This window comes from Triturus cristatus, chromosome 1_2, assembly GCF_964204655.1.
Source record: "Triturus cristatus chromosome 1_2, aTriCri1.1, whole genome shotgun sequence".
Taxonomy (NCBI): domain Eukaryota; kingdom Metazoa; phylum Chordata; class Amphibia; order Caudata; family Salamandridae; genus Triturus; species Triturus cristatus.
Genome location: NC_140580.1, coordinates 636,722,178 through 636,749,365, shown reverse-complemented (window position 1 = coordinate 636,749,365; position 27,188 = coordinate 636,722,178). Strand labels below are relative to the sequence as shown.

The 27,188-nt window shown below is 43.0% G+C and overlaps 1 protein-coding gene across 18 annotated transcripts in view; it reads right to left on the bottom strand.

The window, feature by feature from the left end:
* Positions 1–3,622: 3,622 nt before the first annotated feature.
* LDB3 (LIM domain binding 3) overlaps positions 3,623–27,188 on the bottom strand; it is a 530,539-nt gene continuing 506,973 nt past the window's right edge. For all 18 annotated transcript variants that reach the window (XM_085607354.1, XM_085607410.1, XM_085607474.1 and 15 more), the window contains one exon: positions 3,623–7,057. In XM_085607354.1, coding sequence (XP_085463480.1) covers positions 6,968–7,057 — 90 coding nt within the window. In that variant the 3' untranslated portion in view covers positions 3,623–6,967. The remainder of the gene's footprint in view (positions 7,058–27,188) is intronic.

Genomic DNA, 27,188 nt, shown 5'->3' with positions numbered 1-27,188 from the left:
CTAATCTAGAGCAGTCCACCTCTGCACTAAAGGCAGGGAACGCTTATACAAGATATGTAAATTAGGTGAAATGTCACAGTTGGGCAACATTTATTTCAATCTCACAAGAAGTCAAACATTATTTTGAACACTAAAATAAAACAAGTATAACATATTTCTGTCTACAAGATCACTTATTTCCCAATCATACTTTATTGAAACCACTGTCTATACAGTGGAAGGATGTTGTTTGTTGGCTTCAAGACGCAATGACTCATAAGTCAAATGGAGTGAAAAAGTCAGTGTTGTTCTGAATTTAGAGGAGTGTCTTTGATTAGCTAATCTGACATATGAAAAACCAAGTGTTAAAATATCTTGTCATGGATACATTTACCACAAATCTCTCTTAATTTCCTTAAAGTACTCTTCGTAAAAGGTCAATATAAATATATATAAAAAAGTACATCCTAGCTTTAAAAAATCCTTTTTCCTGCCCGGTCTTCCTGGAAATATTTTTTTTTCTTAACTTGGGTTGTCTGTGCTTGGTTCTCCAAAATATGCAAGTGACAAAAATACATGTAAAAAATATATTGTAACCTGATCAACAGAACTGGATTTGTCTCTTAATTGCCTCATCTTTAAACTGTATCTGGTATTTCAATAAACTAAACTTTCAAGGTTCTGGTTCCAACCATGAGAAGGCAAGCTGTGCTGCAAATTGTAGGAAAAGGCTGTGGACAAGAGAACTGCATAGGGATTGTATTAACTAAATGAGTCTCGTTGAAGGAGAGGTCTTTATGTACTTAGTGAACTGATGAATATATAATATTACACAGGGTTTGTCTAGTTAGTTTTATTACACAATCACAATGAACCGCAACATGAATCTAAAATATGAATCACACTCAAAATTAAATGTAATTGCACCCTAAGTTATTTGAAACATCATGTCATTACCTAGACTAAATGCAATATGCAATCATTTCCAATATTAGCCATAATCACTACCACAACCAGCCTTAATTCTTCAAGCGCTCTCTTGGCAACATATCTGCATGGACGTCTCCTAACCAGGCAGTTCAAGGTTGCAAAATTAATTTCAGTAACACGTGGCACCTCAGTATGCATTTAACAAAATGCTTTTCTTCCAGAATTCACTCTCTAAATGCAAGAACATTTCAGAGAGACTAGACTGACTGAACAATCTCAGTAAGTTATATGGTTAGAGGAGATTATGGATAATTCTATTATTTTTTAATCTATTTTCCAACTTGGTATCTTGATCAAAGAGTTCTCTAACTAAGCAGGGAGAGTCCCTTTGACTTCATCAAAACTATGGCAGTTGGTTACAATATGTGAATAGATGGATACTGCTTGTTTCGGCACACTGGAAACCCTCCCAGAACCGAACTGGAAATCAAAATAAAAACTGATCAGCTCCACACTGTAGCAGGCTTTAACTGGAATGGCTCCATGTGTGTGCCATGGCAGACCATGCTTTTAAAGGTGTCTCCTTGAATGGATTTGAGCAGGAACATGCAAGAGTGGAATAATGGCCAGTCCAGTTTCAAACCCTTCCACAAATCTATGTGTACAGAAACCCTACCTTAAATGTTTACAACCCAAGTCGTCCTAAATATTTAGCAGTGTCTCTGACCAACCATATATCTGCATGATCCTAACATTAGCCACAAATCTCCCTCAAATGCATTAAATAAACACTAGTCTTCCATTAAATTATTGATACTGAAACAATGAGCAAATTATTTCAGTAGAATATAATGCAGATTTAATTGACAAACTGCACTTTGCTCCTAGGGCAAATGTAAAATGTCCCAATAAATGGTGAACTGTACTTTATCGCATAAAAAATACAAACCACATAAAAAAGTTCACCTTGTTTGAGAGACCAGATATCCTGGCCATACTAATAAGGATTACACACATTTACCATTTTACTCAAGAAATGGCTACTCACCCTACCACTGAGAGCAAAATATGAATTTAAATTTAGAAATTTTGAAATACACATACAGTGCATTTGTCCTTTCAGACAAAATAAGAATTTGTAAAAGTTTATAACGGCGTAAAGAGCTACAGCTAAAAAGCATAAAATCACACTCAGAAAATGTATAACTAAGTGAAAAGTTTCCAATATATGTGACCAGAGTTGCATGTGAAAAATGAGCACTGTGAAGTAGGCATCACCACAGCATCTTGCGTGAAAAAGGAGATCCAGTGAGATAAAGTGAAAAGTTCTCCATGTACCTGGCTGCCTGCACAGCTATTACATCAGCCAGTAATTATGTGATTTAACCATTTCAGAACTATCACCTACACAGCTACTGTGCAAATCAAATCATTACTGATTCGTGCAATATGTAGTTAATGCCTGTACTTAAAGAGCAAGAACACAAATCGTTTTGCTTTCTAAATCTTGGAGCTAAAGGAAGGTTATTTGGCATGAATAATCAATCTGAAGATAGTAATTATGAAAGTACCATATTTCACACATTTTATAATTATCTTTTTTGCACAGTGAAACTGAAGGCAGATATATAAGCATGTGAAGTGAAATTATAATAAAAAATCATACAGCAAAAACCAACAGCTTTTATGATAGAAAAATTATATATTAATAGACTTTGAAAAGCTAGGATTGTATCACTGTGAATGGATTCCCCATGCACAAAAAGCTCCACTGTAAACAGTTACAAGAAAACCTCACACTGCATAGACAAACGCTATGCCAGCCAAAATTGTAAATACTAAAAAATATCAATCAATGCAATATGTTTTTCATTTGTGGTGATCTACTAGCAGAAAATGGTAGGCATTTATACCAGCAAAACACAACTTGTCAGGAATAGTCATCATTTGAAGTGTAGAAAAACATTATTTCTTGCAACAAGGAAATGCCCAAGGTTAAAACTATTGTACATGCAGACGTGTGCAGTACTTTAATAAATAGGGCCTCCCTATTAAATAATATTAATAATTCGATTTTATACAGAGCACATTAAATCTCAGAATGTAATGCTGTATTCAATGACCAACGTTACTGTCATACCTCTCAGTGCTATGCCGTTCAGTGACCACTGAAAATGAAAAGCTGAGTCCTCCAGACAATAATGTTTTCTGATCAGTGCCTTTACAGTTGCACATCATCTATTTAGTATGCCCAATAAATCAAAGAGCTATCTTGTTAGTATATGTGCATTTCTTTAAACTGCAAATAAAGTTGTGCTCCTAAGAATTACAATGGTATGAAAGTAATGGGAGAACACCTTCAGCACCAGAGACCTCAATAAAGAAAAACACTTCATCAGCCCGATAGATGACGCAGCGGTACACCTTGGATATTATTCAACGTCTCTGAAACAGGTGACATATGAAGCAGGAGAAAAATTAAGCTTTAGTCTATTATATAAGGATGACTGATATGCCTAGTTTCAGCACTTAGAAACACACCCAACTGGTCAATATGGAGTCCATTCAGTAAGTGCCAATCCTTTGCATTTTGTGGCCTTTGCCAGCCATTTTAAAATAGGGGGATTACATATATGTACGATAACATTTAACAAATTACTTTTCACCATGATTTTAAATGTGATCCATGCTTTGGAATGAACGACCACATGGCAAAGGTCCCATACCTGAATAATGTTCTTTTTTTATACAGAGTCACAAAGAAAGTGGAGCATCTCCCCGACATGGCACAGTTTAGAAGATTATGATGTACATACATATTCTTTGGCAATTTCAGGTGTATCACTTGGATGGGTCAGAAAATGTGTTGCAGTTGTTGCGCTTTGATGAAGAAGTGGGCTATCAGCATTCACAAGCTGAAACAGGATGACCCTTTCACTTTCCCAACTAAAAGATCATGCAGGTGAGGAGAGTTAAACAGGACAATTAAGATCTTCTATTCAGTGTCAAACATTACCTCAATTTATTAATCTTTTCCACAGAGGCTATTAAGCTGTACTTGTTTAGGAACTAAATGCAAAAAGGAACAAGATTGCTAGTATGTTCTTCCTCCAAAGAGGATGACAGTTAGATCTCAGCCTGTGTGATACCACAGACTGGAAAACGCTACCAGAGATTAGTGAATATGGGTCAGTTTTAAATAACAGCAGCAGTAGTGTTAAAACATGTCAACGGTATTATAGGGCCCCTCTCAGCAGAAACCTCCCTAGCATCGGGTGCTCATCACCAGTGCACGTAACAAAACTGGTGTTTGATCCACATATGCCCACTCTGACCTTCAACAAAAATTTGACCCAAGGTACCACTTTCTTAGCATTTCTCTATTGCTTTCCACAAAGTAAGGATTAAGGAGAGAAAATGGTCTTCCATTTTAAATTTTTGTGTAGTTCCTATTTTTGGCAGCTAGAAAATTGCTTACCATGGTATGGCAAAGGCCAGGAATGATTCAATTTACTTCCATGTCAGAGAGAGAAAGTTGTTTAAGATCTTGGAATGTTTCTGTTGTAGAATCATCAGTGGGTTGCAGAAATATTGAGCGAAACAATGACACCACTGCTTGAACTTCACAGAATTCATTTACAAATTCACTGTAACTTTGAAGAACCTGCCCAACTAGTCTCCAATATATGTAAAGAGTAACCAATAGGTGGTAACAGTACATAAAAATATACTTGTTTTGGAGTTTATCCTATTCCAAAGCAAGAGGCAAGTAACAGTTGAAGGTGGAGATGCTGGGTGTGCACTATTAAAACTTAGGTGTATATACATATTAATGCACTGCACACTTCTGAGAAACATTTTCAACTACCTTTTGGTGGGTTGTAGTTTGCATTGACAATAAAATGCATTTTTCTTCAGAGGGTACATAAAGGTAAATGTAACAATATATTTTGGGAGAGCCACCATTGCCTTCTAATGTTGATAAAGACATTGTTTGACAATTTATGGCATCCAACAGAAATGCCAGTAAGTCTTAACCCTGACTCCTCATTCTTAATATATCTTTTGAGCATGGCAAGAAAATTCACTACATTTCAGAAATGACTCAAAAAATAAACCTACATGAAAACCATATCACATCATTGAAAATATTACATGCAATATATTCTAGGCCCTACAGCCCAAATGCTTATAGCGTTTTCAATAACAAAATCAAGTTACACTAGCATTCACGTAAAATAAAAAGAAATAAAACCTCAAGTGATAAAACGACAAAGTATGAAAACTATTTCTAGCTAATTAGCTATAAACTCATAAATTACCTCTGTTATTTAAAAATATGGAACAATTTCACTATAATAAATAGTTTCTGTATTTCATAATACAAAATCTAGTGTTCAGATTTGCTAGCGCGATTAAAAGCACAATATAGTTGCCAGTGTTATAAAGCTATGTGTAATCGCAGGACTACCCTCAGAACTATTGTTTCAAATCGGTCGATCTAGGTCTATGAAATACTTATATCATACTTCTATGGCACAACGATACATCTTTAGATATGCTGAGTATCCAATCAATAGTTGTATAAGAAAGTTCATGGAACCTAGCCTTAAAGGGATGCTCTTAAAATGTTTTTCCCAGATGAGAGCAATAGTAAACGTATTTACAACAAATGTTATTTGTTATAGTTTGGGCTGTCAACCACTGGTGACAAAAAATGGACTAAAAAGCACGGGACTCATAGGAGTGTTCACTATACAAGTAATGTTTTTCAATCTTTTCATTGTTATTTCAGTTTCTAAGAATCGCAAATAACTGCAGCAGCACTAAAATATGACTACTTTGAATGTGTTCGAAACAATTGTTTGGGTAAACATCCATATACTACACTTTAATAAATTTAACATACATCAGAATTTTAATCTATGGGGAACTTGTCAGGTCTGTTTTGTGTGTAATGTCCCAAACGATTGTCACAACATCTTTTTACCTTTCAAATCTCAGGAGGAATTAGAGCTAGGCAATGAAAGGCTCACATTAAAAACAAAAATTAAACTAAAATGTATTCTTTTTGCTATCTGTGGAACTGGACATCGACAGACTGTAAAAATAATTGACACAACAAGAAAATTATCAAAAAAGAATTGGCCAACAAGTCTCAGAGAAAGGAGTAAACATAAGGCATTGTGCACAATCTTTCAGGACTCTTTGCCACCAGTCATAAAAATATTGGACAAGAAACTAAGGACTAACTTTCAGATGATTAGGATGATAATCCATGCTACATAGTCACTTTTGCGGACAAGTTGCAATGATTTCCCAAAGTGAAATTATTTTACCCAATTTCACAGTGTTGGTTAAAGGATATACACAATATGTGGTTGGACTTGTTTTCAATTGTAGAACTACTCTATTAGGCAGCCCTCGGGTGGCCCAGAGTGCCAAGTGCTAAATTTTGCATAATATGACAACTCCTTCTCTGCTGGCACTGCATCTTTCACCTGATTCTAGTATTTTTTGAGTAGGAAAATGTTGCTTCCTTACAATTCTGAGGGGTAATGTTGAGAAATGCAAAACCCCACCCTAAATAGTGGGACAGCTTTTCATATAAACAAAATCACGATTTACTAGCTCTAAACAACTATCTTTCACACACCTAAAAACCTCTAGAAAGTATTTTGGCACATTGTATATATTCTACCAAGTACTAAACAGTATGTCTCATTACTGTAAATAGTAATGCAGACAAGGCTCTTATGATGAATCTTTCAGAACATGTATTGGTTTGATCCGTAGATCAAATGGTATCGCACCTGTTCTCAATCCTGTATGACACACAGAGATAAAGCTCAATTTTTTCAACTTGATCATTTTCAGAGTGCTTTTCATTAAGAGCTGGCATGTATTGCTTGCAAGAATAGAACAAGAATACAATCATATGATCAAACTGTTTGCTTCATTCTCTTCCTATGAAATTAATATCTGTAATCCCATCCTTTTCTTTTTGCTGTTTCTCAGTCGTTCTTCATATCAGATTCCACAAGTATTCAGTTGGCTCTTAAACGTTGATCGCGTGTGCATGCTTCTTGCACAGGGGCTTGTCCTTCTTGGAGTAAAATGGCTGCCCTTCCAAATTTGCGTGGCACACCTGCAACCCAAATAAGTTTTGATTAATCAGAGATGATTAAAACATCCAAAAGACTATCTAGTTGTTGAAAGGGAACCTTTGGTTGGACATCAAGGGACAAAGTTATTTGAAGAAGCCTAGGACAATCAAAACAGTATATTTCTTTGAAACAATGCACTGAACTAGTAATTAAGAAATCCTCCCATACTCAGTTCCTCTTTCCTCATGACATTCTCAACTCTGCAATTAAGATGTAGCATTCTAATATCTTATCATATCCTTTAATAGCATCCTAAATAGTCATAAAATATATAGTAATCAGCTAGTTCTGTTTTGTTATGTCTAATTTGTAGTTGAGCGAGCATAGCACCGAGTTGTCCTGGAGAAAAAGAACGACCATTGATGGTAGATGAGAACCGAGATGGAGTTTCTTGATATGTATTTATATATCTTCATTGTTTTACACATGTATTTATTGAACAATGTCATTAGTAATTAGTGGTGCTGTCAAGATAATTTGTTTTAGTTATTTATTTACTCACCTACCTCCGTTCGGCCGTGGGTCGGAGTTTACTACCCCTCACCCTGCCCCATCCCTGCCCCGCCCCACTCCTGCAGCACTCCCTCGAGGAGCCGCCACTGCCACTTTATGCTAGCACATGAGACAAAACTTAGCTTAATGACCATCACATAATCCTCTTGGAAGAGTCTATATGGCTGAGGCTTTTCCCTGAAGGTACATGGTCCACATGTCTTTTCTTCTTGTGTCTTTGGATCTTGGGCAGAATAGTAAAGCCATGGTTCACACATGCAAAATCTAGAGTTGTATTCACACGTCTGCTCATTGCCCCGTGCACACTGTAACTGACAAGTTATCACGTGTGCTAAATAGTACACAGCACAAAGGCATGAAGCAGGGGATACCCACCACTTCATGTTTGTGTGTACCTGTACATCCAACACATTAGGGTTCAATTTGAGATTGCACCTATCCTTCTGAGGGATTCAGGGTTTAATGATATCGTGGCTCCTGTGGCATTGTATTTGTCTGTGCAGAAGTAGCCCAGGCTACCTTTGAAGGGAGCTGGGGGTCATGTGTCTCCTTCCACAACCTGAAGGACTCCAGATGGAGCTGCACCTCCCAAAAGTGTAGCCTGGATGTGGTAAATATGTTTCAACTCATAAGCAGTCACATCCTGGGCATTCTACCAAGATCTTTTTCCCTACGTGCATTGTTTGGTAACATGTGCACATGGAGTCTCCTTTTTTTATTGGATCATAAACCCATTCAAAAGGGGAACCCCACACGTGAGGTTGCATTTCTCCTATGCTCCCCTGCCTATGGGAAAATGTCTTCTACAGGATAAACGGCTGCATGTGCATTTGCACAGGTGCTGAATTATTTATTAATGTAGCTCTTGAGGTTCATTTGAAAGCTTTCTTCAGAGATAGACTTGGGTTTCATTACCATAAAGCGTACCCAAGTGTAAATGTGCAGTTTGCATGTGGCACATAATATCCAAATTAAGTAGGTTTGCGGGGCTGCCAACTTCCTTTATTTATTTGTACAGATCTATATAGCACAGACTCCATCTCACAGAACAGCAGAGCACGTAATACGTGATGATCAAGCAAATGTACTGAAAAAAAAGTTGAAGTGTGGGAATGTGCACAATATAGTGGATCATTAGCAGATGTGTTAGTTAAGGAATATATATTCATATAGGATATGACAACAAACAGGGATACAACGTGTTACTCTTCAAAACTGAAGTGTATGCAGATGAGTGCACTCTGATTAATGATTATGCTCTTTATAACATCAACTTTAATTTTATGATCACCTAGAAAATGGGGTTTTATTATTTGCAGGGACTGTGATGGAAGCTGCCAAAAGAAGAGTTAACCAGCAGAGTATATGGAGGTTTTGGGTTGTGGCATTGCCAAGAAGGGCTGCACATGTAGAGATGTTGAGGTTAATCAATTGGTGATCGAATGAGAGGCTGAGTAGAATTCAGTCTCCCAGATGTTTGGGTATCATGTGCTCTTGTCACTTTGTATTTAACAATCGAAAAAAAGACCTGGCATATTTGAAATCATTTAGTAAGTCATTACAATTCCTAGGTCCATTGTTGGAGAAATACCTTGATAGAGTGGACCTTTTCCTGAAAAGAATTGAGTCTATTTGGAAAGATGATTTAGAACAGATCCTTTTTACCTTGAGATATTATTAGAGAACATTACAGATATTTGGTGAAAGTTGAATGGTAGAATCGTGAACGTGATGTATGCTGTTTTGAAAGCACATCAGGCTGCTACTTGCTGTCGTTTTATGACTTCAAAAGTGAGGCAATGTGGTCATGCCATTGGTGAATGAAATCAGGCTAGAAGCTGCATGTAACATTGCTGTTGGGGGATGTGCGAGAGATTAGTGCATTTTTGAGGTTCCGTAAGTAGTGAGATTTTGTAATAAAGATGCAAAATAGCCAGGGCGTGTATGGATTGTTTAACTGGTCCCACTCAATCAGATCTCAAGGGATCTCCTGGAGGCTTGGCACTGCCCCCGGGGCTGTAATTTGGTCACTTCTGGAATGACTGAAGATAGTACTTCAATGGCACCATTATTGGCAGGTGATATCTACATTCTTGCATAAATGCTTCCACGGTCACACACAATTTTAACATCTTTATATAAATAATTGCTCAAGAAAAGTATGCGTGATGCATATTGCAAAATGCATGACACATTATGAACACAGACACAACTATAACCCATTTCTATAGCCTAATAACTAGAGTTGGTATCTATACACCCACAAAGCTCTTCAGTACCTCATAAAGGGTAATAAGAGTTTCAGATATACTTATGGCCTACCGTGCTTGCAGCATGATCCAGATTTGAACAAGGAGGTGTCAATTTTAAGAATTTAGGATCCTAATATTGAGACAATCTTTTCAAGGCAAACATTGCAGATTAACAAGGATAAAGAACATGTATTTAGCCGTCACATCTCTTTTCCACAGGGAGCTAGCACAGAATTGTTAGTTCTGGTGAGATGTGGCATCAAGATCAAGGCCCATTACGACCAAGAGTGTAGGTGCAGTGGAAGTATTTTAGTTGGACGTTGTCGGGATGACACAGCAATCTTGCGGGAAGCCATACAGGCGAGTAGCCATTCTTCGTCCTCCAAGGGCCCAACTCAGGTCTACCACTTTCGTCTTAGTGGGCCAAAGGCATCTGGGGCATTGTTCATCAGGTTACAATAGATGCGGGATACCCCACCACTCACGTAATGAATTTTGCTACAGTGAGTTTAATTTCACCCAGGCCTAAATGTATCTCTACGAAGAACCTAGATAGTAAGTATTGCTGCAGTCCAATGTTAGAAATAAGATGCCTGAGGCAGCTGTTTTCTTGACTGGCAGAAAGATGAGAATTATTTTGGGAAGCTAGATTGAAAAAGACGCTTAACCGTTCGTACATAAGGATGTGTGAAATTATATTTTAACCAGCAAAGTAAATAACATCTGTACTTTGTAAAGCTCCAAAATAGTGGAGTATGCCAAACTTCACCTGCGTATCACATTACCCTTCTAAGGTTTTTATAGGAAAATGTTTGCACTAAAATGAGATTGGTTGGATTGTTCTGAAAACAAATCCTACGTTTGTGGAGTTTTACGCCTGCCTTTAAAAAAAACCTTCACCAATGTGATGATGTTCAGTTCATCAAGTTGTAGCAGTTTCACAGTTTTAGCCATCCAAGGAAGCATCCGTTCCAGGAATTAGCAAGAGAGGGATCAAGGCTAATTTCAAGAATCTTTCCCATGATAGACACGGAGTTACAGTGAATACAGTGAAATATGTCCTCTTCATTCAATGATTTGTAAGAGATTCTGGTAACTTCATGCGGGCGCCGAGTAGCACCAGGTGCAGCTGACATTTAACTTGTTTCAGACTACTTGGACCTTAGACACATTAGAATCCTCATCAGCCATGAAGAATTTGTCCTGCTAGTAATGTATTTCCCTGCTGAGTTTATGTTATGATGTATGCATGTAGGTAAAAACAAGCATTTGCAATGCAATAGGTCTCGCATTTACAAGAGTTTAAGTTTTGGCATTGTAAATGACATTGCCTTTTATTTATGTGTTGATTTTAAAAACATAAATAAAAGGCATTTGCGTGTAACTATGTCGCACTGAGTGGTATTATGTGGAGTGTATTTATGTTGCATTGAATAGAGTAATTGTTAGTCTGATTATGTGGTACTGAGTGGTATTAAGTGGAGTGCACTTATGTTGCATTTAGTAGAGTGTAATTACGTGGTGTGTAATTATGTGGTACTGAGTGGTATTATGTGGAGTGTATTTATATTGCATTGAGTAGAGTGTAATTATGTGGTGTGTTATTACGTGGTACGGAGTAGTATTATGTGGAGTGTATTTATGTTGTATTGAGTAGAGTGTAATTATGTGGTGTGTAATTATGTTGCACTGATTTGTATTATGTGGAGTGTATGTTGCATTCAGTAGAGTGTAATTGTGTGGCGTGTAATTATGTGGAACTGAGTGGTATTATTTGGAGTGTATGTTGCATTGAGTGCAGTGTAATTATGTAGCATATAATTATTTGGCACTGAGTGGTATTATGTGGAGTGTATTTATGTTGCATTGAGTAGAGTATAATTATGTGGTGTGTAATTATGTGGCACTGAGTGGTATTATGTGGAGTGTATTTATGTTGCATTAAGTAGTGTAATTATTTGGCTTGTAATTATGTGGTACTGAGTGGTATGTGAAGTGTATTTATGTTGCATTGAGTAGAGTGTAATTATGTGGCATATCTTTAGAGTTGAAACAGCTCCATGGAGGGTGTCCAGGCACTAGAAGATAGAAAATAGGGCATGATAGATGGGCCGCAGAAAACAAGGTACCCAGGGCTGAGAGAATAGCCAGGTACTTTTTACGGAAGGCTCTGAACGTAGCTCAAAAGGACCCAGAAAAGAAAACGACCCGCTACCCCGCTTTTCACTCCTAGCATATGGTACAGCCATAAGTGATGCATTAGCAAGTCAAAAGGTAAGAAGTAGGCTTAGGATGGATACACAATTGACGTTCTTCATAGAACATGTGGTGTGAGAAGCAGCATAATGCTTCTTTTTGGCTAGAGCCTGCTCCCCCCCCCCAATCGCCCAACCCCCTGTTTGAAGATCCCTGCCCTTAATCATCGCAAACTGCGGATGTTACCTTTCCATTACCACTGTGTAAAGGGATTCAGTCCTGCCCTCAACAGGAGTCAATCAATCAATAGCGCAACTATCACCCCTAGGGGTATCTGGGTGCTGAGACTGCCGGAGCTTAGTCAAAAAGCCAGGTCTTGAGTTTCTTCTAGAAGACTTCCAGAGTGGGTGCAGTCCGGGGGTAGAGGGGCAGGTCGTTCCAGGTCTTGGCGGAGATGTAGGAGAAGGAGCGCCTCGCACTGCGTCGGATGCGTGGGGCGAGGGCAAGTGAGGTGGAACGCAGGTGTCTTGAGGGCTGATGGAATTTCAGTTGCTGGTTTAAGTAGGACGGTCCTTGGCTGTTTAAGTATTTGTAGGCGTGCATGAGGAACTTTAACTGGCATCTCTTCTGAACTGGGAGCTAGTGGAGGTTTCAGAGTTTTGGGGTGATGAGTAAATCTCGGATTCTTTCTAGGGGGGGAAATTGATTGGAAAAATGTTTATGAATACTCTCAAACTCTCACGTTTGCGAGTGTTCACCAACTTCGCTGGGTATCCTGGCCGAGGAATGACACTTACCCTTGCACACGTTAATTAAGTCATTACACATTTAGGTTGAACTTACAACCGTGAATGGCTTTGTGAATCTGGCAACTCTCTGGACCTGACAGACTGTTCTCTAACGGGTTTTAGCTACAGTTTAGGAACAGATCACAATCGCAGTTGTAAAACTGGCAGAATCACACAACTTCTACAAAAGCAGCACTGTAAAAAGGAACACAAACCCCACACAGTCCGGTGGTTAACTTGTGCAGGCAGTTGCAGGTGCTGAGCATAGACATTAATTTAGAGGCACCCAATTTATTTTTCACTTCGGGCTTGAGAAAGGCAGACAGTGAAGAAAGTCGGAGGAAGAGAAGCACAGGAAAACAGCGAGAACGCAGGAATCGAAAAATAACTGTTAGTAAGACAAAGACAGAAGTGTAGGGGTGGAAGGAAGGAGCATGCGGTAGAATCAAGAAAAGGCCTGGGTATACAGCAAACATGACATTTTTGCTTCTTACCAAAAAAAAAGTTTTTATGCCCCAAAATAAAACACTGACACAGGCAATCGGTTATATGAGCTGTTGTGGAACGAGCATACCACGTTTGGAAATGAGCACCATATGCAATATATTACTTTTTGAGAAAACGTAAAATGTATTCTACATGTTCCACATAAGGTTTCTACCTTTCGCCAACTTGTCTAAATGAATACACATCATTCGTGCGGAACATTTTTGTGTCCCGTGCTCCATACTCGAGCCGATCTGAGCGCTAACAATTTACAACTTGTCCTCTCCAGCGCAAGGTTTCCCAAGATCACACATATTACATGCTGAATACCAAACCTTCAGATCACATGCTTTAACTACTAAATCACAGCCCCTACTTGGGATGCTGTCGATGAAATTAGACAGCGCCCAGTGCCCGTTTTTGCAACACATGTTTGGGTCCTCAGGAACCGGTACAACTGCGCTCTAATGATTACTACCCGTGCTGTATACACAAGTTTGCGTATTCTCCTCCCAACAGCAATGTCGCTAAGAAATGAAGCAGTGTTATTTTAAGTAGTAAAGATGGATTTCAGGAATGGAGCCGTTAAAATGTTCCCCAAGATAGACTAACCTGTGTAAAAATAAATAATGTAACATAATAATGAGCATTTTTTTGTACATACACCACAGTGAAAAAAACATATCTAACACACCTTGTCACCCATGAAGGTCTAAAATACACACCCCGGGTAGTGTGTGGTTTCTTGTGAAAATGGAAAAACATCACGTGTTAGAAAAGTGTAACCAGTTTTTTTTTAACAAAGTGACACAAATAGGCTTCGAGACGGTGCTTAGATTTGTGCATCTGCTTGCAGTGGTAGGACCAGCACTCATTTTGGAGGACAGAGCCTTTTCCCGCAATAATCGGACTCTGATCCAGAGGCAAAAAACGGAAAAGGAACAAGAGGCGAAAGATTAGATAAACAGTGAAAAAGGGAGAAAGGAGAGGCGGAAAAGAACCAACAGTGAGATGAAGAGAAAGGGTGTGAAGGGTGAGGCGATAAAGAGGTAGGAGGTGAACTCAAGACTAGGCAGTCTTGGTATCTAGCATTTGGCAGCAAGAGCGGCAAGCAGAAAAAAAAAAAGAACTTTGGCACTGAATTATTTTACAAATCAAGAACTATGCAGTCCATTTCTTAGTGCTATCAATCTGGCAGAGAAGGGAATAGAGAGGCTTAGTCAAAATGTTGATTTGCTGAGAATCACACAATTTTGTGAAATCGGGACGCTGGGGTTACAAGTTTTGTTTTTTGGTCGCAAGCAGGAAGAAATGGCAGCTGCAGCACACTTACCAGGGTTACAACCTCTACACACGAATGGTTTGCGGAAAACTCTTAATCCTTTAAAAAAAATGTAACAATTTTAGGGAGAGTGGCTTTCAACTGCCGGATTAAATTATTCAAAGCGGTCGGAATAATGCCCTTTGTATCGTCCCCAAATGATGCCAGGTAGCCTGGGTTAATTTGTGTGCAAGGCTTGGTGGCCTAACCACTCTCCTTTCTGCAGAGGTGAGGAGAGAACAATCCAGCTGATGCTCGGATAACGCTCAGCCAAATTGCTTCCCTTTCTGCAGTCAGGCCATTTTAACTTGAAGGAAATTAACGCTATTAAATGGCGGGTCTGCATAAACACGTGGGTGAGAAGCGAGAGTGGGGCGGCTGCCTCTGTGCACCTCTAGAACCGACTGAGAGACAGTTTTGTTTCTATGGCCCGGCGGAATATGCGACCCTCACTCGAACCTGTATCGGAACGTAATTTATGCCTGAAGGAAATAAAACAAGCAACAACACGCATAAAAATAGAAAAGAACGAAACACACCTGTGTACACTGCAGATGCCCCTTCACACTGCTGCAGCTGGCCGCAGGGCATGTGGTGCCACACCAGGGAGTCGGCTCAACATTCGATTGCACATTAGACGTCAGAACGGCAGCAGCTGTGGCAGTGCACTGGTCCGTAGCACATATCTGCTGGCTGGTTTGTCTGCCTTCGTAGTTGCGGTCACTGCCTTGTCATGCGCTGGGTGGCCTGACACTGAGCTAGGGTGACCAGAGTGCTGAGGGAGATAGACATGAGGAAAGAGCAGCATGGTACGAGGGGAGAGGCACACGAGGGAAAGAACTACATGCGAAAGTGATCGCGGTAAACATCAAAGCGGCCGCAAAAGTGAAAGTAATCAACAAGCCGAGGTGACAAGAAGGGCTGGGCGAGAAGGGAGGGGGGAATGCCAGCAACAGAGGAGCCCGCGAAAGTGAAAGTGATCGTGATTACGATCGCTACGGAGGAAAGACACATGGCGCTGCGCGCGTGCACGTTCACGTGCACTGTAGCTTTAGGCCACGGCAGCACTTTGAAAAGCCCAGATATAAAATGTCTCTTCGAGCCTTTGGCTCGCGAGACCTAAAAAGGACTCCAGTGAGTGTGCGGCTCATGCATAGGCAACAGATTGAGCACTGATAGGACAGGAGTACTGTTGAGGGACTACCTTGGTCATGTAGAGGCCATGCTCTCCCCAACGTTTAATGTTTCATAAGAAACAATAATTTAATTAGGTATCTTCCTTGTCCTGTTCCCAGCTTCTTGTCTATCTTGTCCCTATGCCTTTTGTGTGTGGCATAGAAGGGATTACTTCTATGACCACTCATTTAGAGGGGTATCAGCATTATAATGTTGCTGTGGAATGGGTGTCAGCGGTCATGTTGTAAAGGCATATGAAATGGTGTGATGACAGAGGAAGGGATGGGAAAGATGGGTTGTCTCCTGTGATATGTTACAAGATAAGTATGATGCGGAATGATGTGGTATGGTGAGATTGAGTGTGCTGCTATGTGTTGCTTTAAAGTAAGGTAGGTAGTCATGTGATGAAGATGTACTAGGGTGTAGCACGGTGTGACATGGTGGGATTGAAATTAGCTTGTGAAGTTTGTTATTTTCATGACTGTTGTCGTGACCTACTGTTCTTGTGTAGTTTCGCAGTGAATGCTTTATAGGGAGGTAGGTTTTAAAGTGGAAATTATGTAATGCTCTGTGGTGTGATGTCATATGGGGTAGTGCAGTGTATTGTTGTGTTAGATTTGGTGGGTTGATCATGTATTCTGTGGTATATTGTCATGTGGTAGTGTATTGGTGATGTATAATGGGTTGAGAGATGGTGTGGTTCGATGTGGTGTAATGAGAGGTAAAGTACAATATGTTCTGCATGATGTTACATATTCTAGTGTTCAATGGAGTGGTATGATGTGATACAGTGTTGGGACAGAAAAGTTCCTTGCATGGTGATGGATAGGTACTCTTGCCCTGAGTGACCTAGCTTGAAAGATGTCTGGGTCCCTAGTGCCATTTTTTTTTTGTTGTGTCTCATGGTTTGAGGTCTTTTTGGACCGGGTGGAAAGCCCAAATTACATCCCTTATAGTGGTGAAAGTCTACTGCCTTTGCCAGGAGATAAGCAGCACGTGGTGGCAGCATACTCTGCAGTGATCAGTAGAAATGAACTGGCCTTTTTACGTGTGTCACTCAAGTGAAGCCTACAGGTTCACTCATGTTAAGTTTCGCTGCTGTGTGTTTAACTCACCCTTGACATACATCAAGTTAGTATGTAGTGCTGTGCAGTGCGTGTGTGAAGTATGCATGTGCAGGGTGCATCTGTGCATATGAATGGTACAATAGATGGAAGATTCTTGGTTCCATTTTAGGAGGCCCATGGCTGACTAGAGGAGCATGAGTAGGTATAACCATCCCCCAGATTGCTTCATTGCTGTGAACTGGGTGGCAGTATCAATCAATGGGGTTACCCAGTATAGTGCAGAACCTGGGAACACTCACATGAAGCGAACAGTGCTTCTGTCACAACACACTTTGTCAAGCAAAACAACTTCAAAGTTTACTATCCCTTTTTGCCATTGGGATATCACCAAATGTTTCTGTTAGAACTGTCTAAACACATGCTATGGGCAAATAGCACAAATTAATTGTGTCATTCAGTAATTTATTTAATCAAAAAAAGCAAGATTGATTATTAAAAACGGGTCATACACACAATAATATCAAGTGAAAGGGTGTGGGACAAAGTGAAAAAACGTGTGTAACGTACATACATCAAAACAATTGCATCGGATACATATATAAATGAAAATAACACTCGGGTACAGAGTACAAAACAGATATATATTCTCACAGGGACCTAGAATTTTCTTTGAACAATTTATAAAGGTCACAGTGGAATTGGATGCTTCTAAGTATGCGTCGACGTTTCGATTGTGAATATGTGCACATTTTTAAGCATCGAACGTGGGTCTTCTTCAGGACAAGACAAGGTACGTTGTGTGTAGCCTGCATAATAAGAAAATATGTGTAAGATTTGAAACCAATCTGTTTAGACTGTTTAAGAGTGGAGTGTGGAACTTATGCTCAGCTCCTCTTTGTGGTTCCAAAAGGAATCCAAAACTGACAATTCAGTGGAAGTTAAACTGTAACTTGAAAGATTAATCACTGTGTTGGTGCCCAGTGTATTCATATTATTAGTTACATCACTCAGGAAGGAATTCGCTGTTTCTATTCTACCACCCTGGCTAGTATTCAGTGACTCTGCTTATATGATAGTTGTTATTTTCTCTTTCTGACTGAAGGTTGTCACTAGTAACAGGTTCTAGAGTCTCAATTCTCATCGCATAGTCTCTTTGTATCTTTGTGTCCAAGTTATCTGGATCTGGGATGGTATCAGATTCCAAATTGATCACTATCGATAGGTTTGTCTACTTGTTTGTATCTCTCCGTGTGTCTGAGGGTAAAACTTCACACCTCTCCTGTTTCTGTTTATGCCTCTGTTGTTCCACCCCCTGTTCTGACTCTGTCCTCTGACCAGCCCTGTGGTGGTCCTCCCCCACGATGTGTGGGCCATCTGCTGCCCCCTAAAAAAGCACTAGATGTTGCTTCTGAGTAGTTAGGACCCTGATAACTCGAGCCTGGTTGGGGTTGCTGTCTGTTTGTGTTGGAGCTAGCGTGTTTGTAGTCACTGTCAGGTCCACTGGAGTATGATAACTCAGAAAAGGTTTTGTATTTGCGGCCTCCTTGTCTTCCTCTATTCACAAACTGACCCTGATTATCTTGTTCGTAGTATTCGTCAGATATGTAAGGATACGTTATTTTCTTATCATAGGTTCTTATGTCTTTGGCCAGTTTTGTCCAACTTTCTGTTTAGCGTTACGGTATTGAATTCTCCAATTGTCTTATCTAGTCTTTCTAGAGCGTCCTTGGAATTTGTAAGAGCTCTATCATCAGTGATCTCTTTCCTTAAATCTTCTATTTCTTTAGTCAATTGTTGGCTATACTCCAAAGCTGTCTCTACTCCAAGCACCATCCAGTGCCTGGAGCAGTTGTTGGCAATGAAACTAAAGTTTTCACGAAATTTAGGAAGATCAATGAATATGGCCGGTTCGTTTTTAATCTGTTATCTAACAGGAATAATGTTTGCCTGTAGATATTTAGTTAATAGGTGGCCGTGTAATCTAGTCCTGATAAGTTTCTTTTCTAGTTTTTCTAGTTTATTTAATTTGTCGTTTAATGAGGTATCAAAGGATGTGGCAGCTACTCCTAAAAAGGAGGTGTCATCCTGTCTTTGTATTAATCTAGCAATATATTCTTCGCTAAACGATAAGGTGTCAGACATTGCACATCAAAGAATTATTTAAATGACGATAAAACCCTTGCAGACCAGCGTCTGCTCGTTAGCGTCAGTATCAATCAATGGGGTTACCCAGTATAGTGCAGAACCTGGGGACAATCACATGAAGCGAACAGGAGGAAGACAAGGAGCACAACCTGTTGGATGCGATTTTCGTGAGGAGTAGTCATAGTGGTGACCCAAGCAGGCCTGAGCCTCCACTGTGGATCGGAACCAGGAACCACAGACAATCCCTTCCCCTGAGGGAAAGACCAAAGAAAAATTGCCGTTCATCAGAGAAGTGCCAAGGCCACCCAGCCATGGCTCCTGCAGTGCCACATGCATTATACTCACGTGAGGCAGCCACCACACCTGCGAGAGAGACATCCTCGAAGACTATGGTCAGAAGATCCCTGCTGGTGCAGATAAGATTGGGCTATAGGCCGAAAGGTCCCCGGGGAACCTGTCTGCTAGACAGCACTTCAGCGCTGGAACACTTTTGACTTTTCTATCCGAGTCAGAGTGGGACTCCTGAGACTCAGACTGCCAGAGGGGCTTAACCTTCAGGCTACCTATAGTGAATGGGGAATAATCACTACCACTGTTCGGAGGGAGGTGCTATTCAGAGGGAGGTAAGACTCATGGGCTGCCATTAAACACTAGAGCCAGGGGGCTGTGGTATTATCTGTGTATGCCGTATTTGTCTTTGTACATGTATATAAATATTTATTTTGTCATAAAAGAAGGTATTTGACTGGACAATCATTTATTTATGCTATTGATGTTCAAATCTGTTTTATTAGGCTTTTCAAGAAATACATTATCGACAATACAAAGCATCCCACACCTACATCCACTGGCAGATAGGGTAAGGTGACCACAGGACAAGCAAACAGGGGGAACAGAAGGGAGAGGTCAAAAGAAGGGATGTACATGGTACAAACTGGGGAGATTTAAGGAGTAATGCGGTTGGGAGTTCTCAGCTACAAATGTGGTGATGCAGTCTGTTCAGCAACAATGGAGTACAAATCAGGAGTTAGCTAGTGCCCCCCTGCTGGAAGCCTGATCCCTATTGGTGAGACGGGGCACTCTTAGGTAGGTTGGACATGACAGCTCCTGTGAGAGAAAGCGGAAACAGGGTCCGCAGGTCTTATCAAATTGGGGCAACCTTTGGTCAACTATTGCAGTCAGTTTCTCCATACCTAAAAGGCCCCAAAGTTTATGAAGCTAGTCCAACTTCGACGGGGCAGTGTCAGTTCCCCATCTAGCTTAGATCGTTAGTTTTGCTGCTCAAAGGGCCAGTTAATATCTCGTTAATATCCGCAGTACCTCTGACCAAAAGTTCAGCAGTTTGGGGCATTACCAAAGGATGTGTGATGGTGTCCCAAGGTGACCACACTGCTGCCAACAGCGATTGTCCCCTCCCAGTTCCCACTTGGCCAATCCTCTCAGGTGTATAATACCAATGAGGTGTGATTTTTTGAGTGTTTCTTTACCATCGGCACTGCATGTCGAGGTAGCGGCTCTGATACAAGATGTCTGCTCATTCCTTGGGAGAGAAGGAGCATCCACACTCCAGTTCCCAGCACTTCTGTGGTGAGGATTGGACTCTTCATATTGGAGTGTTAAGGAATTAATGTATGTCCAATAGAATCTTCTTATCCGAGTTGCGGGTGATAAGCCACTGCTCAAAAGTTGTGAGTGGCCTACTAGCATCTGGTTTGATGGAGGTTGCATGACCCAGTGCCTGATGGCTAGATGTTGCCAGTGTGCACAAGAGGTTATGCCATAATCCGCCTGGACTTGGTAAAGTGCAGAAAGCCATCCTGGTCAAAGAGGTCTCCCATCAATTTACAACCAGCAACTTGCTACTGCAAGAATGACGTGCCCTGCCAGGCCTGTGGGAAGTCGGTGCTCCAAAGTATCAGGGTTTGGTGTGAGATGCAGGAGGACAGTTGCCTTGTTAACTGTACCCCTTTCCAAGTGCTCACTATTGTCCAGAGCACCAGGGAGGTGTATACCCTCATTGGTCACTGTGGTTTAGGGAGCCAGTGTATTTTCCAAATGCGGATCCCAGCCATCGCTTGATCTTTGAAGCAACCATGTATCTAAATTTTGCCACCTGGTAATAGTGTGTCAAATGGGGAATCCCCAGTCCACCCTCCATGAGGGGCCAGAAGCCTGGTTCTTAGCAACCCAGGCCTTTTTACTGTCCCAGATGTAGTGCTCAGTTAACTGCTGCAACTTCTCTAGGACGTGTGGTGGGGCTGGAGTGGCAACATCTGCATCACATATAGTATTTTCGGCAGAAGGGTAATTTTTACTGCTGCCAATCTTTCCATCCAAGAGAGAGAATCCCCCGTCCAGGACTGCAGGTCTGTCCTGGCTGTGGAAAGGAGTGTGCCGTAGTTACATTCTACCCTTTTATCCAAAGTGGAGCAGACCCGCAAGCCTAGTAGGTGACCCCTGTAGTAGCCCAGGAGAAGGGGAAAAGGCGGCACAGTGAGACCTAATATTTGCGTATTCTGGAGATTGATTTGAAGCTAGGGACCCTGCCAAAAGCCTCTAGTTCTGAGACCAAAGGCAGAAGAGACGCAAAGGGGTGAGTGAGTGCTATCATCACATCATCTGTGTACGTGGCCAGCTTGTGTTCCCTACTTTCCGTAGTGATGCCCATCATTTTGCGGATTGCTCTGTATCCTCCCTGCCAGCAGCTCCATAGCCAGGGCAAAAAGGAGGGGGAGACATAGGACAGCCCTGCCGGGCGCGGCGAGCAATACCAAGAGGTTGCAACAGCACTCTATATTCACTCTGACCTGTGCCCTCAGAGCGGCATAGCTGTACCACACCCATTTCTCAAACTGTGATCCAAGACCAAACTTGGTTAACACCTCCCACAAGTATGTCTAGTGCACGCAGTCATACGTTTTTTCAGCGCCAACAGTCATTGGGATTTGTCTATGACATAGGTGCTTAGTATTATCACCGCAACCTCTTTCCAGGATGAATCCAGCCTGATCAGGGCCAATCAGTCCCTGCATGTATGGGGCCAGGCAGGCTGCTAATATGCCAGTGAACATTTTGGCCTCCACATTCAGCAAAGATATGGACGATAAGAGGCACAGTGTACTGGATTTTTCCCTGGTTTGGGAATCGCAATAATGATGACGTTTCTCATTGTGTCTGTGAGAGTCCCTGAAACACTGAAATAATTGTATAAGCGGGTCAGGTGGGGGGGCCAAAATATGTGTGAAAGTTTTATGAAAGTCTGGAAGGTAGCCATCCTGCCTTGGTGCCTTACCCGGCTGCAGCCGAGCTATGGCCACCATTACCTCCTCCGATTGGATATACATATGCAAGGCATCCTTGTCGGGGATATGCTCCTGAGAGAGTGGGTCAATGTAGCATCTCCACAATGTGACATAAAAGCGCTCAAATTTTGAGCAATCTGCAAGTCCTGAAAGGCTGTATCTCCCTGCTGCGTCTCAATATCAGCTATTGTTTGCTTAGGAGTCTGATCTAGGAAGCGTACCGCCTAGTTACCCCCGGTGTAAAACTTTTGCTTAATGTGTAATAATGCATATTCTGCTTCATCTATAACCAGAGTTTTAAGCACCCTACGAGCTGATGTGAGTTGATGCCTCACTTGATTGGCGCCGGAGCACTTATTATCCTCCTTGAGATTATTCACGGCGACCTTCTAGAAGAAGTCTCTTCGCTGTCTTTTCTTTATTTTGTCGCCCCAAGATCGATATGAGGGAGCCCCTTATTACTGCCTTTAATGTGTCCCATAGTGAGGCAATGGGAGTATCTAGGGCAGGGGTACTCATAGTATGGCCCGCGGGCCGCCAGCGGCCCGGCAAGCCTTTCTTGGCGGCCCGCGGACCTTGCAGACATCGTACCGGTGTTTTTTTTTTTTTTTAACAGTGTCAGCAAACACAGACTCTGCTCTGTGGGGGCCCGGGGATTCAAGCGATAGTCCGAGTGGAGCTGCTGGGGCGCTAAGAGGTGAAATACAACAAAGCCTCGTTATCATGCAAATGGTCTCTTAAAGACCTGTGAAGTACTCGGGTGGGGCTGTGTGTGTGCCCTGGAAGGGAAGCTGCCTCAGCTGCCACACAAGCGGAGGGGGTGGGGGGGGGGAGAGGTAACAAAGAATGACAAGAGAACAGCAGGGTGTGAGAGTCGGGTAAGGGGACAGAGGGTGACAGAGGGCAGTAGGGAGAGACAGAAACAGACAGAGACAGATAGAGATAGAGACTAACAGAGACAGATAGGCAGAGACAGGGACAGACAGATAGAGGCAGAGACAGACAGAGAGCCAAAGAGACAGATGGAGAGGGAGACGGAGAGGGAGGGCGACAGAGAGAGAGGGAGACGGAGAGAGAGAGGGAGGGAGACAGGGAGAGAGAGGGAGACGGGGAGAGGGAGGGAGACGGGGAGGGAGGGAGAGAGGGGAAGAGGGGGAGAGGGGTAGGGAGGGAGGGAGACGGAGACGGAGGGAGACGGAGAGGGAGAGAGAGAGAGGGGGAGAGAGGGAGAGAGAGAGAGAGGGAGAGAGGGAGGGAGACAGGGAGGGAGGGAGACAGAGGGGGGAGACAGAGAGGGGGAGACAGAGGGAGACGGAGAGGGAGGGAGACGGAGAGGGAGGGAGAGAGACAGAGAGGGAGGGAGAGAGACAGAGAGGGAGGGAGAGAGAGAGAGGGAGGGAGACGGAGGAGGGAGGGAGAGGGAGAGAGGGAGAGAGAGAGGGGGAGAGAGAGGGAGGGAGACAGGGGGGGAGGGAGACAGAGGGGGGGAGACAGAGAGGGGGAGACAGAGGGAGACGGAGAGGGAGGGAGACGGAGAGGGAGGGAGAGAGACAGAGAGGGAGGGAGAGAGACAGAGAGGGAGGGAGAGAGACAGAGAGGGAGAGAGAGAGAGAGGGAGGGAGACGGAGGAGGGAGGGAGACGGAGGAGGGAGGGAGATGGAGGAGGGAGAGAGATGGTGGAGGCAGGGAGATTGAGGGAGAGGGAGGGAGACGGAGGGAGAGGGAGGGAGACAGAGGGAGAGGGAGGGAGACGGAGGAGGGAGGGAGACGGAGGACGGAGGGAGACAGAGGAGGGAGGGAGACGGAGGTGGGAGGGAGACGGAGGAGGGAGGGAGGGAGATAGATAGAGAGAGAGAGATATGTGTATGCCGGGTCCGGTGGCTCAGTGGACGAAGGCGTCCGCTGCAGGAACCTGTGTTCCACCTCATGGTCACAGTTTTTTTGTTGTTGCTCTAGCCCCGCCCCCTCCCCAAATGATCCCGCCCCCAAGGTGCGGCCCTCGGCCACAAACCACACTGTAAATTTGGCCCCCAAGAGAAAGTTTGTGAGTACCCCTGATCTAGGGTATCATTAAGGTCTAGGAATGTGCGCATAGTAGTGGCAATTTCTGTAGTGACTGATTCATGTTGTAGAAGCTTAGTAATAAGACGCCACGTGGCAGATTGTGTTGGGTCATGGGGCGTGCGTATGGCTATGAAAATGGGAGAGTGGTCAGATAGGGTGGCTGTACCCATTTCCACTCCCATGACAGCTGCAGTCAAACGTGGGGATGTCAGGATGAGGTCCATGCGGGCGTATGTTTGATGTGCTACGGAGTAAAATGTGTATGCCTTGTCGATAGGGTGTTTAGTTTGCCATACATCCTTAAGCCCCATATCCATCCACCATTAAAAACCAGCCACTTTAAATGCCCCGGTTTTACCTATTCTTTGAGCTGATCTGTCCATGAGGGTATCTGGCACCAGGTTGAAGTCCCCACCTATCAGTATATTGGTGACCGGGGATGTCAATACCCTACAATGGCATCTAGTAGGAAGGGCTCTTGGTGATCATCGGGGGCATACACTGTGGTTATTGTATATGTGTTTGACAATTTGGAGAACCAGCAGTCTACCAACTTGAAGAACAATCTCACCATGTGAGGAGGGGGTGTGGTTTAAAAAAGGAGTGGGGCTTCGTGCCGAGAAGTACCTATGAGGCACTTTTGAACTCCACCCAGCCACCGTGCTCCCTCCTCCCAGTAAAACTAAGCTTCTGGTGCTGATGTTCCGGGGTGTTTTCACACCCCTTAATGGACGTTAGCAGTTCAAATCTTGGAAACCGAGCTGGAAAACCAATGTGTACAGTGGTTTTTAGCTGCCTCACTGGGAGACTGTATGAATGGAGCCAATATCATGAGTCACATGTTGGCACCGTGTGAGTTGGCAGGTATGCATCTCCTCAAGCCAATCCTTCTGAAGGAAATGGGTCTCCTGGACAAGGCATATATCACATTTAGATTCTTTAAGAATAGATAGAAGGGGCCATGTAATTCACTGGGGCATTAAGGCCTTAAACATTAAGGCTAAGTATTTTAATCATGATATGGAGTATTCTGTCATGCCCAGACTACAAGGAGGGATGGTCAGATCCAAATGTGTGTGAAATAGGTGTCCCCTATGGGACCAGAGGACTTCAGTAGGAGCAGCCAGCGGAGAATAGTCGGAGTGGGTTAGGGGAAACGAGGAAAATAACAGAACAACAGTGTTCCCAATCCTGGGAACCAACAGTTCCCACTGACAAGGATCCATGTTCCAGGCAGTCTGGCATCTCCACAGCTAGTCACGGAACCGTGGGAGAATTACACGACAGTCCTCCTGCAGCAACACCACCAGGGATGACTGGAGAGCAGAGGTCTACTTCAATTTAGCAGATAAGTGCATCAGATAGCAACTGAGTTATTAATGAAAGGGTCATCCATTTTCGGGCTCTGACACAATCCCATGATGCTTTAGTTGTCGCAGAAGTGCTGCTCGCTCTTTATGACTTTCAGATGCAGAAGAATTTGCTGCTGAAGACTTCGCAGTGTTTGACTGTTGTTTTTAATTTAGCGATGGAACGAGAGGAGGGCCTGCTTTAGGATGGGGAACTTCACCCTCCTAAGTGAGCTCAAGGCCCAGGACTGAGTGCGCCTCCTCAAGGGTGTGAATTGTGTGGGTCTTCATTTTCCAGAGAAAAACAAGTAGGAAGGGGCGACCCTATCTATGTCGAATCCCTTTTTCGAGCCGAAAGGCCGTGGCTGGTCACAGTGCTCTCTGACGCTGAAGGGTGAGTGAAGAAAGATCTTGGAAGATACTGACTCGCACCTTCAAAGTTGGTTGGTGGTCATGTCCCATACAGCTGCCATAATTATTTATTTACGCTTGTAGGAATGAAGACATGTGAGGATGTCCTGAGGCGTGCCCGGGATCTTTGCTGGTCTGCCCGCCCTGTGCATGCTCTCCAGTTGAATGTCCTTATCCACTTGTTTGAAGAGTTGCACCACATATTCTTCTAGTCTCCCAGAGTGCGCTTGCATCAGTATGCCCCTAATATGGATGTTGGAGCGGTGTGATCTAATTTCAACGTCTCGCAGGCGGTAGTTTAAGTCACCATTTTTGTCCCGCAGTTCCAACAGCTCTCGTCGGTGCTCATTTAGTTTTCCTCGCACAGACGCCAGACCTCTCCATCGTGTCCAGCCTTTCTACCATCTTTCCTAGTTCTTTCTTAAGCCCTTTGACGTCAGTCACCACATCGCACCTGAGGGCCGCAATATCCTCCCTCAGTGCAGCAAAGAGCTGCTCCAGGATTGTGTGAATTACAGCGTCCTCAGAAGACAGTGAATCAGAGTCAGGTGCTGCTTCCCGCGGTGAGAGAGTGGTGGGGTGCAAGGGCAATTCTCTGACTTTTGAGGGGGAGTTTGCTCTGAATTTCATTTATTGTGTTATTGTTTTTGGAGAAGTGTGCAGCCATGGCGTGGAATAAGATGCACCGGCCCACCTGCAACGGAGTTTATTGGTCAATGCTAAACTTCCTGCGCCGAGAGGCCGAACCCCCCAACTGGGGTTCCACAGTAGGGGTGAGGGTTCTCGTGGAGGCCCTGTAGTAGTTGTACAGGCCCCCTTTTTACCAAGTGCACCCTGCCTGCGACTGTGACGAGGAGATTCGTGGCTGCGCAGCACAGGTAGTGTCCACCCCATTGTGTGAGGTATGGGTCTCAGGCTTCATGCTCCCTCGTGTCACCGGTGTTTGCTGCTGCCTCCCAGGGCACTGTCATGGGATCCTGATTAATTAGGCCAAGAATCCCCTGAGTCCTTCCAGGCCCTCCTGCCCGATGGTGCGCCCCCC